Source organism: Hevea brasiliensis, chromosome 13, assembly GCF_030052815.1.
Source record: "Hevea brasiliensis isolate MT/VB/25A 57/8 chromosome 13, ASM3005281v1, whole genome shotgun sequence".
Lineage (NCBI taxonomy): Eukaryota > Viridiplantae > Streptophyta > Magnoliopsida > Malpighiales > Euphorbiaceae > Hevea > Hevea brasiliensis.
In genome coordinates, this window is record NC_079505.1 from 88,370,193 (window position 1) to 88,388,773 (window position 18,581).

General features: G+C 35.0%; 2 protein-coding genes and 1 pseudogene across 2 annotated transcripts; 2 read left to right on the plus strand and 1 right to left on the minus strand.

The window, feature by feature from the left end:
* Nucleotides 1-2,767: 2,767 nt before the first annotated feature.
* Nucleotides 2,768-7,198, minus strand: LOC110646699 (uncharacterized). The gene is made up of 4 exons (XM_021800228.2): nucleotides 7,039-7,198; nucleotides 5,959-6,702; nucleotides 4,236-5,307; nucleotides 2,768-3,265 (listed from the first exon to the last, which is right to left on the minus strand). Exons 2-4 carry the CDS (start codon nucleotides 6,617-6,619, stop codon nucleotides 3,079-3,081), a joined length of 1,920 nt encoding a protein of 639 aa, XP_021655920.2. The 5' UTR covers nucleotides 6,620-6,702; nucleotides 7,039-7,198; the 3' UTR covers nucleotides 2,768-3,078.
* Nucleotides 7,199-7,276: 78 nt separating this feature from the next.
* Nucleotides 7,277-12,048, plus strand: LOC110645765 (dihydrofolate synthetase-like; annotated as a pseudogene).
* A 5,700-nt stretch (nucleotides 12,049-17,748) lies between these two features.
* LOC131172230 (uncharacterized) lies at nucleotides 17,749-18,399 on the plus strand. Its single transcript, XM_058133184.1, has one exon. It carries the CDS (start codon nucleotides 17,749-17,751, stop codon nucleotides 18,397-18,399), a length of 651 nt encoding a protein of 216 aa, XP_057989167.1.
* The last annotated feature ends 182 nt before the right edge of the window (nucleotides 18,400-18,581 follow it).

The window sequence follows — 18,581 nt, forward strand, 5'->3', positions numbered from 1 at the left end:
AATTGACAGTTATGTAAACTTTAAGATTAATTAAAAAATTAACAAATTTCATAGTTTTTTTTTTACAATTCTTAATTTTATATTTTAAAAATTCAGTTTGTTCAATTTAGTGAACTCGATTTGATCTAGAAATAAATCGACTAATTATCCACCCTTACTTAGGATGGCAAATACAATAATTTCATTAATGAATATGTCTGAAATATATTATGTAAGTATTGAATCTACTAGTTGAATACATATATGTGTAATTTTTTTTTGAATAAATTTATTTAAAAAGTAATTTTAAAGTAAATGGAAAAACAAACCCTTACTGATGCTTTTTAAATAAATGAGCGAACAACGTAAAAAAATTAAACAAAAAAAGAGATGATCATTTGAGAATAGAATAACAAAAAAGTACACAATTGATGCACTGCCCAAATGGAATCTCAACAGTCCTCCACATGAAAGAAGAAGGGATATTTAGAGCGAAATCCGTGGCCATGGTGCCTCCAAATTGGGGTTAATATAACACCCACAATCTCAAAACTAGAAAGAAGCTACTTATGACCACAAAACCACAAAGCAGCTTTCTCCAAAATGATATAAGTTGATGGATGAATCAGTGAATAAGGTACGTGAGAACCAATGCCACTAGCATTAGAATATACGCTATTCCTTGGTCTATTGTAGTGCCTGCAATTAATTTAACCCAAACAAGAAAACTTCTCAATTACAATTCATTCTTTCAAAAAAGATTTCTTTTTTCTTGGCTTTATAAAAAACTAAAGAAAGGGAAAAAAAAAAAAAAAGGAAAGGAAGAAGAAAGAAGATATCAAGACTTACCATCGCTTGTGGGAGAAGGAGCAGAAGCTGCGGATTGTGCATGAGCCAAAGGCAAAATGATGGCAAAAAGAACAGCAATGGTGGTTAAAACTCCAAATGAAACCCCACCAACAGCCATTTCTTCTCTCTTAGAAAAACGATCGACTGAGAGAGACACAGGGGCTTACAAAAGAACTAGGAGAATCAAATGAGCTTGAATTGAGGAATTGCTGGTGAATATTGCGGACAAGAGGACGTTGTGTTATTTATAGCCTTTCCTATATAAATATGGGGTCTACCCGCAACTTTAGAGGACACATAAACCCATGTGGCGTTCAATTTTTCTTTCAATTTCCTTGTAATTCCAAGCTGTGGTCTAGAAATGAAAAAGGCAGACCAGCCTGTTCTCAGGTTATTATTATTATCATTTCTTCTTCCATTCCTCTTATAAATTACATGCCATGCGGATCAAGGAATATCGATTTGCTGGTTCTATCTGGCAAGCTATTTAATTAGAGTATTCTCATCTTTATCGATTACTCAAGCTCAATCAGCCCTTCAATTTTAAGCTAAATTAGAATATTCCATCCCTAGAATAATGGTAGTGGAAGCTATATCTTATGATCTTCAATCAGTTTGAATCAGTAAAAATAAAGAAGAGAGACCTTATGACATCTATCTATTGGAACATGCATTCTATTAACTTCAAATCCAGCTCAAAACCATAAACAAAATAAGCACACCTTATAGCAGAACCAAAGAGAACAAAAAGAAAAAGACAAGAAAGAAATCTACTAATAAATAAGTAGTCTAGCATATGCATTATCAGCATCAAGATCCTCCGATCTTATATGCATATGATAAACAAGACTTCAGTAGTGATATTTGCAGGATGTGTAATTAATGGGGCCAAAGAAAAGCTCGAATGACAAACTTCCTCTTCTGTTCAACACCTGCTCCAACCATAGGAAGACCGTAATCTGATAGAAGGTGATCGAGTCTCCACTCGGGCATTGTCTCATAGTCCGATCTTTAGTAGTTTGGGTAATGCAATGGCATTTGGAAATACCCACATCTCTTTTTCCCTTGCCGGCCCTTCACTCTCTCTTCTACCTTCATCCTGCATGATTCCATATATGCCTGCTCAAGTACTGATATCTCTCAAATGGATGTTGGGCTACGAGTAGTTTCTTATGGAGGGAGCTCGTCAGAGTCGGAAGATATATATGACCAATTAATATTATAGCTTTTTATTCAATATCAACGTTGAAGGTAATTAATTTTTCTGAGGTGGTGTTAGTGCTCCAATGAAGAAAAAGGAAAAAACAATACCAACTCTAGTTAGGTTACCAACCCTACTGTTTGTTGTAATTTGTCGAGTCAGTTTGATTGGTGGATCCATCGCTAGTTCAAAGTTCCAACGTTAATCCAACATAGAATTCCAACCTCAACAGTGTACACTGTAACGCAGCAAATTGATGGTGCCAAAGTTGTCCCTTGCTCACACAATCATCTTTGACTTAATCACACCTCTCTCACTGCCTAACGCCTATGTTCGCAGGGTCGATGAGCTTATCCTTTGGGGAAAGGAGGCCAGTTTTGGCATCTTCTTCTAAATTCATGCTCCAACACATATTCCTCCCACCCCAAAACCGGAAAAAGGTCTCTTCAGCCTTCAGCTTTATCCTCTTTTCTTCTGAGCGACAACCCAAATACTCTTATAGAAAAAGAGACCAATAAACAGGCATCATGATGTTATTGCTAGTAAAAGAGAACTGAATAGAGGTATTTGAGCGAAACTGGGAGATATGTCTCATACTGCAATTTTAGAAATCGTGACGCATTCGAGCTGATACTAACCAGTAAAAGCATTTCCTTAAACAAAAAAAGAAAAAAGAAAAAAAAAAGAAAAAAGAAGCATAATCATGCCAGGTTCTGTACAAGTGAGAGAGAAAAACCATCAAACAAAAAGAAAACGACTATCATTATCACATTAGTATTTCCCTTGGTCACAGTAACGCCACCAGAAGGATATGATGGAATACTAAGCATAACCCACAAATTACAGAGATCATAGTGCTGGACCTTTCAAGTTCTATAGATACAAGCCTACCAAGATAAACAGTATTTACATAAGTTTGTAAACTAATATTAACAAACATTACACGATGGAGGATGCAAAAACAACAAAATGCCTTCCTCTGGAATTCACATCTACCAGAAAGGTACTTCGGACTACAAATGTATTCATTGCAGTCATTAAGATGCCAGTCAACGTGGGAGAAAAAGAGGATCCTCCTTGTTCTTGTAAATCTCAAACAATTGCTTAGAATAGCGAGAAGCCAATGTTCTGCACAATTCAACTGCATGGGCACCACGTTCTTTCAACTGCTGGACAGATTTCTTTAGATCACCATGTGGATCTCCATCAGTGAGAAACTCCGCCAATGTAGTTCCCCTGTAATATTTCCCAAAAAATTATTGTCACTCCTAAATATTTCACACAAATGTATCTTAAAGAACCTGGCAATTAACGGGCAAGTATAATATGAGATACAGAATTGTGAATTATTACAATTTCTCACCTAGACACACAAGTAGACCCTTGTTCTCAACCTAGATGCACCAAAAGATAAACACAAGTTACAGGGGAACCCCAGATGGACCCCTTTTGGCAAAGTTTCAGGGCCAAAAAAGTGTGTTTCAGAAAAAAAGTATCATTCTACATGTTGAAAAAAGTTGTTTTGTTAATTGTTATTTTAGTGTTTTATAGCTAAAACATATCAAATTTAATTTCTAATCCTCTCTAACTAATATATTTAAGAAGTGTTTTTCTCAATAGCAGCTATAATAGCAAACCAGACCTAATATTGAGTCATTACATAAAATGAGCGACGCCAGATTAGGGTACAAACAGAAGAAATTAAAGAAAAATATAGCACCACTGATAATGAAGATCAAAGTAAGTTTGGGAACTATAATAAAAAATATAGAAGTTAAAATCCTTAGAATTTCACATTGCGAATAGTGTTGGTATTGTAGGTTTGCCATGCTTCGCCTCATTGGAAAAACACTTGATATCTGTACGGCTTAAAATAACAGTGATTTGAACCCAAGGCCTCAATTTACATCCTTTTACATTAAAAAAAAAGGATAAAATTAATCAAGGATCAGCAAGCAAGAAAATTTTGTATCACATTACCAATTTGAAATCAGATGTATGTATATATATATATATATAAGACAATTTGAAGAATACATAGAATGCACACGCGATACAATGCACAACATGATATCATGCATGTATACATATGGGCATATTAAGTAGTAGGCAGTTTTTAATTAAATTAGTCTCTCTACTCTACTCAACTCAACTCAACTCATTAAACTACTCTCTGCACACACCAAAAAAGAATAGGGCCTTTTACCTGAGAGCATCAAATTTGCTAAATCCTCGGTTGTTTTCATACATTGTTTCCTTGCTAACTTGTTCCTCAGAAGTTTGCTGCCTATAGAGAGCACATACAGCTTTCATACACAGCTCAAGATCTTTACCAAAGGCTGAGAGCATGTCTGCCTCTAACTCCCACTTGAACTTATGATCCTTACTTCTTTGAAGTTTGGACAAAATCTCATCAAAATCCACATTGCCATCTGATGTATTTTCTGACTGGCTGGAAGCATTATCAGCATCAGATACATCAGAGCTGTCAACGATAAATGCATTCAAGCTCTCACCCTCACTGTCTGATCCAACCTCCTCAGATTCACCATCTTCAACATCATCTGTTGTAGGAATTCCTTGTCCATTTTTGGATCCACTGATCTTATTTGAAGAGCTCCTTTCGGCCTTAACTTTTTCTTCACACTGCCTAAGAGTCACTAAACGACGCCTCGAATGGGTTACAGTACCTTTGACAGCATCGTTCATATGAGAGCCAGAAAAAGAATTATCCACATTAGAATTTGCAATATCAGGGACTAATTCCTGAAGATATAACTTCTTTAGTTTGGATATTGGAACATTGTCATCTTCATCACTCTCGGTGTCACTAGTAACAATTTTAGCAGCTCTTTTTCTCTTGGGAGTTGGAATATATGGAACATTATCTTTGCAATCATCTAAATCTTCTTTGTGATCCTGACTGCAACCCGCCCTCTTTAAAAAGTTATCAGAAATCTTGTCTTTTTTAACCTCCAGAGTTCCAGCTACCACATGATCCATTGAAATGACATTTTTATTTCCTTGATCATTTGAAATAGAAAATTGGATACCGCATGAATCAGATTCATCATCGCTATCAAAAATATTGATCACATTAAGACAATCAGGTTTGCTGCCGCCTGGGGTTGATGGAGCCATCTTTTTGCTAGGGCTTTTGTCTTCAAATGACAACCGCCTACTAACTGTTTTGGTGCATTCCCCTGCAGATTTCAGACAGACTCCTTTCTTTTCCACCAAAGGAGTGTGGCCACATGGGCTGTCTTTAAATGGTGTGCCTACCAAAGGAAAAAGAAAATTGATGAAGTTAGTCAGACCATAAATTGTTTCTCTTTCAATCAGGGAACAGAACAGCATTTTTTTTCAAACAAAAGAAAGCTTCATTCTAAGATGACATTGTGAGAATTTCAGTTAGACATAAATCAGAAAAGAAGAGGGGAAAAGCAGCTTGACAAAATTTCTTAAAGTACCAGATTACAGATTAAACAGTTCAACAAAAAGTCAACCTAAGATGGCCACCCAAGTTCTACACTTGCAAATAAAAATGGTTCACACAAGGATATGGATAAATGCTCTTCTAAAGACTTTTTTAGCTCACAGGCTGACATAGGGCAGCATTGTGAATCCACCAAAGTAATCCTCTAACTATAGCCAAATTAAATTCTATTTGGCATAACTAATAAGAAAAAATAAATCCAGCACATCAATTTGATCAGCCAGGATAACAGATAATTCCAAGGCATATAACAGCCATATAAAGGAGTAGATCCTTGTTTTCTATGTATAGCGCCTAAACTTAAAAACTACTCCTGGTAAAGGAAAATGAGGCTTTGGCACCCTGGCATAGAGCCAGTGCAGTCTTTTACATAAAGGACTGATAACAGAAATTAAATGGCAACAGTAATAAAAGAAGTCAAGTCATTTCATACCAGCTGCAGGCAACTCGTCAGTGATTTTAAGCAGGGTACCGCAAGTAGGCCCTACATCCACCATGTTCTCGTTAATTTGCAGTTGGTCCACGCTGATACTTACATCTGGTCTATTTTCACCTTTAAGAACGTCATTTGATAGTCTTTTCCCACCACTCAAGACCGCACTGCCATCCACCTGAGAAACCCACAACTCCAATGCTTTAAACTTTTCTCTCCAAATCTCAACCTCACTTTCAGCATTTTTCTTTTCACATTCCAAAACATGGTTTTCAAGCACAAGCTGCTCTACTATATCCTCTTCACCTTCCTCCCCTGTCAAATCAACAACTACATCCTCCTTATTCTCTCCTCTATGACTAGCCTTATTTTCATCATCGAAAGAAATTCTGCTTTCTCCAGCTTCATTGTTCCTCGTCCTAAAAGCCATTAGTTCATCTTCAACGGCACACTTTTGAGCATCTAGTACCTTGAACTTAGCCTCAAGCACTTCAAACTCATTCTTCCTTTTTTCCAGCTCCAATTCCAATTCTACAATCCTTTCTTCAACCTTCTTATTCCTTTCTTCCAATTCACCACACCTACAGGTTTTTGAATCTTCCTTGACAATAAGCTCACACTTTGGAACTTTAGTTTCAACTTCGTCCATATTCATCTCCATGTGTAAGAACACCACCTTGACCCTCAGAGTGAAATATAAAAATCACCTTCTTGAATTATCCCACCGGTTCCGTTTTGGGTACCCTGCGTTCAAAAATTTCACCAAACAGTTACAACTCTAACAACAAAAATTGAGAGAGCGCCTAATCATCCGTATAAAGAGCATTGCAAGAAAAAAAAAAAAAAAAAAAAAACTAAAGTACGACTCTTTGCCATATTATAACAAAAGGTATTATCTTTATTAAGTAATTTGCAATCTCTGAGATCTAACTCACCTATAAGAGCCTGTTACAACAATTTTTCCTAATTTGGTTTGTTTCTACAAATTCTGGAAAACAAAATTAAGCAGAGAAGAGAAAAAGAATGCAAGAAATACTAAAGAAGAATTCGAATAAGAAGAAGAAGTAAAGAAAAACTTACCATGAGAAGTGGCTAATTGCTAAAAGCTCGCAACTCGGCGAATATCTCTAGGGTTTCCTGCGTTTTCCGTCTACGAGAAGATTGAGGGAGGAGCTGGAGAAATATTAACTACTAGAGTACTAGTAAATTCTCCTAGTAATTATGGTAGAAAAGAATGGACAATGAACTAACTGAACAGTCGGTGACGTGGAGGAACCTAAATACACGATGCCACGTGGATAAAATCAGCCAAAGTGAAGACGACGTCGTTTTTGTCTCACACTACATCTGAACAGAACTAGAATGGTCATTCTCATTTCGCCTTCCCGCCCAGCTCTCTCTCCGTCCCGGCCACGGTCGTGCTGAAATCTGCCTCCCGTCGACGTCGAGCGGGCCATGATCGTCAACCATCTCGTCCCATGCTGCAACCCAGGTACGGTGTATATATAGCTTCAGTTGTGAAATGTCATTTCCTAGCTGTAATTCATTCCTTTTTAATTATTCTCTTGTGCAGCCCATCGCTGTAATTATAAAGATGTCCATTTCGGGGGAAGCTTTAAACATATTAACCTTGATATTCGGTCATTTGATGACCTAAACGATACCGTAACGGAAGGATGAGATTTCTACATCTTCTCAGCGAGAGCCAATGGCCCGCCTTCCCTCGAAGAAAAGCTTTCTATGCTGATGGTGGTGGATCTCTGAGCCTAAGGAGGTTAGAGTTTAAGCAGTTGTTCTTTTCATACAGAAAGGAGACAGAGCTCAAGGACTTCATTGATTACTTGGATTCTCTCAAGAACCATGAGAAATCAGGTGTCCCCAAGGACGCCGGTACTGATTCAGACGAAGGCTTTGATCTTGGTCGCATGCGGCGCCTTATGGATCGTCTGGGGAATCCGCACTCCAAGTTTAAGGTTCCAGTTTCTTTTCCATATCTGCTGTAATTTTTTAATTACACCAATTGGATTCAGCTCCCAATTCTTTACAAAATAAACAATTTTTTTAACCAAGGCCATCCATCCATATTTCCGGGACAAAAGGAAAAGGGTCAACTGCGGCCTTTCTCTCTAACATCTTACGGGCAGAAGGTTTTTCCGTTGGTTGTTACACTAGTTATGAGCTTATTAACAAACTTTTATTTTTGTCTCCGGTTTATAGCTGATATTGTAATTTAGTGAATTGTAATGAAAGGCATAAAAGAAATTTATTATTATGCCATGTATTCTATACTGTAGTCGAAAATACGTATAACTGCAGCTTTTTATGTTTATGACAAACTTTGTTTTGTCCGAGCAGCCCACATATTGTGACTATAAGGGAGCGGATGTCAATGGGAAAGTTTGGCGGGCCAGTGTCAGCAAAGGCGTTAAATTGTCATTTCTATCAGATTAGGGAAAAGCTTGATGAGGCTATCCAACTAGAAAATGGATGTTTGAGTCATTTTGAGGTATCCAATTGCCTACTGCGTTCTTTTTCATTACAATGCTTAAAGAATTGGTCTTTTGTTCTTGAGTTGCACCCCCTTGGAGCTTTATGGTGGAAATTCTTTTTCTTGGACAGAGATTAGGTAACTACCTTTGTAAAAAAGGAGCGCACAATGGAAACATACTGATTGGCTAGCCTAGAGATAGCATCCAAGGCCCCAACCCTGCTACCAGTGAAATATGGTGTACTGTTGCATTAATTAGATGTCCACAATCACATGAAGATTAGGGTCGGGCCTGGATTGTTTAGCAGATTTAATTACTTTTGTGCAATTTTCATCCTCATTTTTCTATTTTTAATATTTTATACTGCATTTTTGCAGTCAAATGACCAACATTGTTTGAGTTTGTAGTTTCTTCTTTGAAATTTGATTATTCTTTGTTGTGTTTCAGGTTTAGTTTGTCCATAACGAGTCTTGTCAATGATGTGAATTTCTCCTTTATGCAGTCTTCTGATGTAATTATCTAAACTTAATTTTTCAGGTTTTTACTGCCATCGCATTCTCCCTATTTGTTCAAGAGAATGTTGACATTGCAGTTATTGAGGTTATTAATTTTCTCATCCTAATCTTCTTCTCACGGAATTATTATTTTTACCATAACTGTTTTTGTATGTCAATACTGTGCCATGCAATATCATTATGCTTCTTGGAATGTTAAATATGTTATTCATATTATATTTTCATGCATCTTAATTTGTATTCATATGGCTGCTTTCCTCCTGGGTATTTTCTGAGGCCAAATGCTGATTCTAATTTTTATTATTATTATTTTTTTTTTTGTAACAGGCTGGTCTTGGGGGTGATCGAGATGCTACAAATATAATTTGTAGTTCTGGACTTGCACTATCTGTCATAACTAGTATAGGTGAGGAACATTTGATGGCACTGGGGGTTTCTCTAGAAAGCATTGCAATGGCAAAAGCTGGAATAATTAAGCATGGTCGTCCAGTTAGGTGATTTTCCTCTCACCTTTAATCACTGCTGACTTAATTGGTAGGAGCTTGTTTATATTTGTGCTGTTTTGGTACTCTCTTATACTATTGCTAAAACACCTGACGTATGGATGCTTACATAAATGAAGCAAATGTTGGTTTATTAGTATTTATTATCCAAATATTATGGTTGATGAAATAAGTGAATTAATAAAATCAATGAACAGTGTACCTTAAAGTGGCATTGGACTGAGAAAGTGTGCACCTGTGCATATCTTAGTGCAACAATGATGTCGCAAATCTTTACATTTAATTGCAGCAACTTTTGTTGCATGGTTCAATGGTCTAATGGACTTTACTTATTATTTTGTTTTAGTTTGTATCACGCTTTTCACAGTATTTAAGTGGCTTGAATTTTCAGTTAGTTCTGGGTCGGCCTTTTCTTCCTCACATTGAGCTTATTCTTCGCAATAAAGCATCATCGATGCTTACTCCTGTAGTATCAGCATCTGATACTGGAGTCTGAACTATCATTAAAGGCCTTAGCATGTCGGTAGACATTGTCAGTTGTGTGACATGATTATTCAAGTCAAGAGGGATTTCCAGCTGGTATGTTCTTGAATGATTATTTCTTGAGCATCTTAGACCTTTTTACATCTTTAATTCTTTAACGCAATTACTAAAATCTCTATCTCTTCTAGTAATCAAGCTTATTTTTCATCTATAAATGTTGAAGCTTTCACAAAGTAGTGTTGATATATGCAGTTTATTGAGATATCTGACTTGAAAATGCAAATGCTTGGAATCACAAATTCCTAAATGCTGCTACTGCAGCATGTGCAGCACTATGCCTCCGCAACCAAGGTCCACTCTCATCTCTGCGTTTATTATATTTTGCTTTATTTTAAGCTTTTCTGAAGTAGAACAAATGCTTTTCATTTGATATTTTAAGTATTCAAGAAATCTCTAGATCTCAATTAAGTTCCTGGAGGATGCTTATCTTTATTAGTCTGTTCATTAGCTGAAGTTCTCTTTGTTACAATAGGCAGAACTTTGTGATTGGGGAAATAGTGGTTGATTTCAGGATTTCTACATAATTGGAGTACTTCTGCCCCTAGTCATTTGAGACTTACACTGCTTTATCCCTAACTTGCCTACTATTAGCAGTGTCCATTTGAGGTTCAACGACCTTTATTGTTCCACTTTGAATTGGAAATTACCCTAAAAAAGGACTTCCACAACTCATCTTATGGATACTTTATGGATGAGGCAAGCTTTTTATTAACTTGTAAATCTTTTGATACTTTGTGGATGGCACAGGATGGGGAATTTCAGATGGATCTATTAGGGTTGGATTGGAGAACACATGCTTGCTTGGAAGAAGTCAATTTCTAGCATCAAAAGAAGCTGAAGTATTAGGACTTCCTGGAGCTACAATATTGCTTGACGGAAGTTAATTCTCATTTTCTTCTTTGCTTCTTCCTAATGTTCTAGACAACCTTCCCCAGACTGTACGCAATGTTCTATGGTCTGTTTTTATCGCTCAGGTTGTGTAATCTGAGATGGTATTATACTTGTATGTTAATTGCATTTGTAAATGACTTTTCAGCTCACACTAAGGAATCTGCTAAAGCTTTGGTGGACACAATAAAGATGACATTTCCAGAGGCTCGAATGGCCCTTGTGGTTGCAATGGCTTGTGACAAAGACCATATGGATTTTGCAAGAGAATTTCTGTTAGGTATAGTCCCCTGCATGGCTATACTATCTTTTGTTTCTCTGTACTCAACGTTGATGCACATTCCAATAAGAAAATTGAGAACATACCACCAGAATCCAAGAGAGTTTTGTTATGGAGTAGGCCAATCTCTAGAAGTGCAGGATGCAACCCTAGTGGAGGGCTTTAACTTTTAATTTCTTTTTTCTCCCTTCTTTCCCATAGGTTTTCTAATTAAAATAATATCATACCAGATACCAAACTTCTCTTTATTCCTGAATGGACGAGCTCCTTGTTATCTCAATTCTTTATACGAGACACCTTAGTTGGGTGTTGCAAATGACGGAATGCAAGCATACAGTTCTTTGGACCGTCCTAATTAGGATTTATCTCCTGTTTCCAGATAAAAAATTAGAGGCTGTCTTCCTAACTGAAGTTGACATTGCTGGAGGAAAATCCCGAACAACTACAGCATCCTTGTTAAGAGACTACCGGGTACAAGCTTCAGAAGAATTGGGCATCAATGCCCTTCATGATGGAGTGGCAGAACGCCAAGAACTGTTGAAGAATCGATTCATCTATCCTGCAAGGGAATTGGAAGGCAGAATCTTATTGGCAGCTGAGAAATCATTGGAGGTTTCCTTTTGAGAGTTGCAAATGAGTTTCTTAAAGGAAGGACAAAAAACCGGTCACATGTTCTCGTGGTTACAGGATGTCTGCACATTGTATCATCAGTGTTAGCTCGTCTCTGTGGATATAATGTCTTGCAATTGCTCTTCTTCCCCCTTCTCCCCCACCCAAATAGTAGTTAGGAGCAAGTACACTGTCAAAACACAATTGATATACTTATCTCTCTGCAGTTTATTATTATTATTATTTTTTTTTTCTCGATTAAAGTTTTGGTAATTAAAAGCGAAGTGAACGCCATTGCGTCTGGTTGACTTAACCACATATGGACTTTTCTTGTTTTTAGGGTTTTTTTTTTTTTTTTTTTTTTATAATATTATAACTTTGTTATGAGCTGAAGGCATTTTAAGTTAATGAAATTTATCTTTTCAATTAAAAAAAAAAAAGCTAGAGATGGTAATAAGTAGGTTATTTGTGAAAATTACTCTACTTGAATTTAATTAATATTCTTAAAATTTAAATTTATTTAAAACTCAATTAAAATTTATTGTTACTTACTCGAATTTGTTCTAAATTTAATTATTGTTACTCGATAAATATCCGAATCGGTTTAATTTTATATATTTTAATTGATAATCTATATAAAAAATAATTTTTATAAATAATTTATATTTTAAAAATTTAATAATTCTATTAATATAAATATGTAAAAATTTATAAATATTATTATAAAAAATATATATTTTATATTTAATTAAATATTTATTAAAATTAATCTGAATAATAAATATTCAATATGAAAAACTTGAATTCAATATAAATTTATCATGAGTATTAAATTTTAAATTTAAACTCATTTCAAATTTAATTATATATTCTTTAAATTTATTTTATTTTTAATTATAAATTATTTAAATTTAACCTATTAAAATTTAATTAAATCAATTACTTATAAAAACTCAAATCGTTACCGTTCCTAATTTTCTAGACCGTAGACTCTGTATTGCTAGTACTTGCCTGAGTACTCTGTGCTTTCACCTCCCTGGATTGGGTTTATAAATCACCCTTTCGTACACGCACTTATTGAAAAAGGGCAGAATACTGTAATCTGTAAATGCATATATATATATATGTATTTTTAACAGGAGAAGAGTATATGATAGATGTGAAATCATTATTACGATTAAATTATTTGGATATTAATCTAATGGTTAATTGAAATCTAAAAATTTTAATGAATAAGCAATCTATTCTGGGTTGCACTCAATTTTCAAGACTTTAGGCATTGAAGTGACATTTGAATGGTCTCCACTCTTTACAGCATACTCAGAAAAAAGAGATGCGTATGGATGGATATTGGAATGGCTGCATGAAGAACGGGTCGGATTCAGCCCATTGTCCAAATTCTAGAACTATAATGCTTGTGGGAAAATTTGAGTAGTTTTTCCGAAAAAATATTTAAGAAAATTGAATATTATTTTTTTTTTTTTTATGTTTACATATGTCAATTTTTTAAATGGAGAATTAAAAAAATTATTTTCTTAAATTTTTTAAAATTTGATTAAGATTTGAAAAATAATTTTCAATTATTTTCTATTTTTTTAATAAAATTTTTGTTTCCTAATGAAAACATCGACTTTTCTATTATTAAAATTATATTAATTTTTTTATAATTAAAATTAAATAATTATTGAAGGAAAAAATTTATTGAAAATGGTAAAATTAATCATATTATTATATAATAAACAACATGTTAAAAAATATCAACTCTTCAGTACTGTTTGGGTGGTCTAAAAAAATAAACATATCTTAGACGTGAGCAATTCAAGTGGTAAGGAGCATGTGTACATGATAAGTCGATTAATTCATGATGTCATTTTTGAGAACACTTAGGTCTAGCCAAGACCATAAAAAAGCTTGGTAAGTAATAAGCACATTCAAGGAAAAATCAAAGTGATCAAGGAGTAGACATTCCAGCATCAAGGAGTAGACCTATATGAGAGCCAAAGATGAAAGTATTTAATTCCACATTATCAATTAGGGAAAAAATTATCTAGAATCTATTTAGTATTAATTTCATTTATTTTATATGTAAATTTCACAATTGAGATGAAAATTTTCCAACCAATTATTGGAAGGCTGATTGGTCACCATCACCCAAAGGGGTTTGGTAGTGACTCTAGAATTTGTTTTGTATTCGAGGCAATATCTGTATGCATGTGAGCATCTTTTCTCCGCATTTACAACATACTAGCTAAGGGTGTTTGCGTAGGGCGCATGTTGCACATTTGAGACAAAATAGGTTCAACAAACTTTGTCCTATTTTATTAACTCAGCTCAGCCATGCAAAACTTCAACAAAGACAATTCTGCCAAGTTCGATACCACAACCCTGGTCTCTGTGTCGAAAATAGCTAGGCAAGTCTTGCTAACCAGGGTGACTATAGTTTGTGACATTTGGTGAAGTTGGCAATAAACATCACTAGTCCTTGCACGTCGTAACTTTCCCACCAAAATCTTTATTATATTTTCCAACTTATTGCTATTGGGCAGTTCCATTCATCATTCATGAGGGGGGGCTACTGCTTCATTACTTTTGCGCCAAATAATATATATATATATATATATATATATATATATATATATGTGTGTGTGTGTCATTGCTTCTCTTTTCTTTCATTTTCCCAAGAATTAAACTCATCAAAATAATAGATCTTTTCTCTTTATTATACTTTTCATTGACCGAGTTATAGATTTAGGTCAATTTTATATATGCATTGATTAATTCATTATCTCTTTGACAACTCAATGAAATACTCTACACTTCATTTGCACAATCATGAATTATATTTTAAATTTGGATCAAGATAATTTAACCCAATATAATAATAGAAATTAGAAAGCAATTTCATCTATCACTCAGAACTCTTGTAGTTATAAATATCTTTTAATTTTATCCATATAGTGAGTTCTAAACCCAATATCTCAAAATATTAGCAAGTAAAAACATTCAAATTGTATAGCAGTGGGCCAGTAAAACCCTGGACTTATCGAGCATGATGAAATCGATCGGCTGATACGACAGTGCTCAACATTAACTACAATAGCTATCAATAGATAGCACTAGAAGATTTTGCAAACAAAGTGAATTAAATGGAGGGTGGGAAGGGGGAGCTGCACCAAAGTCTAGCCACCCAACGGTTCTCGGGTAGGATTGGGACATGACATCAAGAATGGGACAAAGAAATCTATAATACAATCAAGTTGGTGGGTCCCCATTCTCTGGTATCCGACATCCGTCCGATCGGACTGCATAAGTCCCGAGACTATCTGTAATTTTGACAGTAACCGGCGAATGAGACGAGGGAGTCCATAGGGGTATTGAGAGAGAGAGAGAGAGAGAGAGAGAGAGATTGAGTAACGTAAATGAGGAGTAATGTTTCGCTCATATATTTCGTGGTGCTAAGTAAATGATGTTTCAGAGATTGACAAGTAAATGAAGCTGTGGAGGTCCCGACTTATTAATGTGCCATTTTTTTAATTATTTTTTTGCTCGATCATCTTTGTTTTTAAATTTTGTCCCACATTTCCATTCACACATATGGTCTAGTATGCTTTAAATGAAAAAAGTTGTCTGCTTTTATATGTATTTAAATACATAAATATAGATACTGGATCTCTATAACCCATCATTAATTAGTTCAGTCTATATCATCAGAATGAGATTATTAGATATGTGTAAACTCATCACTGAATCCATTTGAATCAGTCCAAAATGAAATGGATTCTTTCTGCTTAACTTTAATTTGAGCTAGCTCGTAGCCATAGATATGAAGTATGGACAAATGGTTAATGGCCTTGAGCTGTTGAGCTGATGATGAGCGACACTAGGTAATGCTAGCTACCATCTGGAAAGTTGCATGGCTTTGCTATTTCACGTAAAACCTGAAGCCCGTAAGAAGTTTCCATAACATAAACTTGCACCATCCACAAATTTTGAAGCCTATATTAATATTGCCTTTATAAAGTATGTGTACTTAAAGCTAGCTAGTATAGGAAATGCAATTAGCTTGGTTTTTAACTTTGGATACAAAATAATTATACCGAAATAATGAACTAATTAAATCACTTGTAATTTAATAGTCGAGTGCTCATATCAATTTTTAAAATGTTCATATATATATATATATATATATATATATATATATATATATATATATTCTTTGTCCAAGGTTGACATGCAATTGAGCGTGAGGCAGGGTAAATAATGGGTTGAACTGAAGAGAAGTCGTCCCTTGGAAAGAAAAGTATGAGAGGTAAATATGGAGCCAAGGGCTGATACATCATAATAGCACATGAAGTCAGCTGCTATGGGGAAAAAAGAATCTCAAGCTTTTGTAACATTGGAAAACTTAAACCTTGGGTTTGACAGTGTACAAAAAGCAAGCAAGTATATCCATCAATTACACGTGATAACAAGAACAGATTCTCAGTTACATCATGAGTAAGTTTGGTTCAGCTAAATTCCCGGTAGCAACTGCGAGTCTAGAAAGCATAACAAGCGATGGAGATGGAGAAAGATGGTTGTTGAAGATGGTAAATGTGAAAATTGATGGATGAGAAGGGAAAGTTGTATTCATTTGGAGGAAAATTGATTGCTATAAAAACGAAAGAATTGTGAGGACAAGTTTGCCCTTTAAATGGAACCGCACTGCCATGCTGAATCCGCAATTACTCTGTCTCTTTCCACACTGCCATATATTGCAGTGGTGCCACAGGCACGGAGATGCCGTGTCTGCGCATTGAAAGCCTCTCATTGTTTACAAAATTATAGTAATATAATATCGAACTCCCCAACAGACAAGTTGCAGACTTCTGCTGCCCCGTACTCCTCCATCGTCTTTCCCTCCGACATTTATTTCTCTCTCTCTCTCTCAAATTCACTTATTTGTTCACTTTGTCGTCTTTAGGATTGCTGTAATAAAGCCACCAAGCTTCAGTGGTTCTTTTTTCCCTTTCCTTCTTTCTATTGTTGCATGTTCAATAAAACAAACGTCAATTCTGTCTAATTGTCTCCTGCAAGGCTGCAAAAAGCTAATTTTTTTTTTCTCTATAAATTTTGAATTCTCGTAATACATTGATATTGTAAAAACCTAATGAAATGATATTCTGCGATAATTAGATATATATATATATATATAGTTCTGAGAAAAAAAGAAAGTGTGTGATAGATACTTGCTGCCTTACTGAATCATCGACTAACTGTTTGTATTTGTAAAAGGAGAAAAAGACATCATAGAGGCTGTGTTCTTGGTACTGAGATTTTCCCTTTCCCTTTCCTCAGGAGAAAAAAACATTCTCTACTTGATGGGCTTTGCAGCATATAGGACGGCTTTCTTCTATGGCATTCATGGTGGATTCCGTTTTCCCTATCCTCCATATATTCTCTTAAATCATGGCATAAATACCGACACATTTAAATTTGTTTCACTACGCCAATATAATTCCTTTTTACATAAAGATAAATTCATTTATTTTAAAAATAATTTGATAATATGAGTCATTTAATTTTTAATGAAATAATATGTAAGTGAAGAGTATATTAGAATAAAATTAAATAAAATGTATTATATTAATTATATTTTCTAAATTATTTAAAAATAAAAGTAATCTTATTTTCGTAGAATAAAATGTAGAAATAAAAAATAAAAAAATTAATCATTATATATATAGATTATTCATGCACTGTTAGTGGTTGGTGTTGTTATCATTAGGGCTGAGCAGAATTCGATTCAAACTGAAAAATCGAATCGAACCGAGTCAATTCGGTTCAATCAGTTCGGTTTTAAGTCCTTGCAGCTATAAGCCTAACCCTATTGGCTTCACATGCTTTGCTCTATGGTGGTCTAAGTTGATCTCAGAATTTCATAACATGTTGAAGCTTGGTGTGTAGCTGCGACTACGTGTTGGATGATCTTAAAAGAAAGGAATAAGGTTGTTTTTTATCATATTTCTCCTAACCCCATCAATGTAGCTTGTAAAATTACAAATATAGTTGAGGAACTTCTGTTGTTGCGAGAAACCATCCCTAAACCCACCCATTGTGATCATGTTCCAGTTAATTCTGGTTGGGAAGCTCCTCCTCTTGTTTTTCTTAAACTTAACTATGATGTTGCTTGGAAAGAAAATTGCATGGAAGCAGTAGCAGCTGTTATAGTGAGAAATCATAAGGGAGATCTCCTGGATGGTAAAGCTTCCCACATCTGTGCAAGTTCTCCGCTAGCAGGGGAAGCAAGGGCTATGTTAGAAGCTCTGAAGTTAGTTACAACTGTGGAAGCCAAGTTTATTGTTCTTAAAACTGATAAAGCAGAACTGTTCCATGCAATTCAAGCTCAATCAGGAGTTATTCCATGGGAAATTAGAGCTTCAGTACTTGCAATTAAAGATTACATGGCTGCATTTGATGATGTGTGTATAATGTTAGTGAAGAGAACAACCAATAAGGCAACTAATTTTGTAGCAAAAAATATTTTATCGGGTTCTTTAGATTATTCTTGGATTAGAGTTATTCCCCAGAATCTTTGGTCCATTTTGTTTTCTGATGCTCAGTTATCTTCTTAATATAAGTTTCTGGATGTAGTTCAAAAAAAAAAAACTCTACGATTCTTCTCTTCTGATAAAAAAAAAAAAAAACTCCACGCTTCTTCTCTTCGCCCACAGCCTCGCAATATAAATGTGCCTTTTGGAGCCTCACTAGACCCCTCTTTCAGTGTGACGCATTTTCTTTCAGCTGGATATAAAGT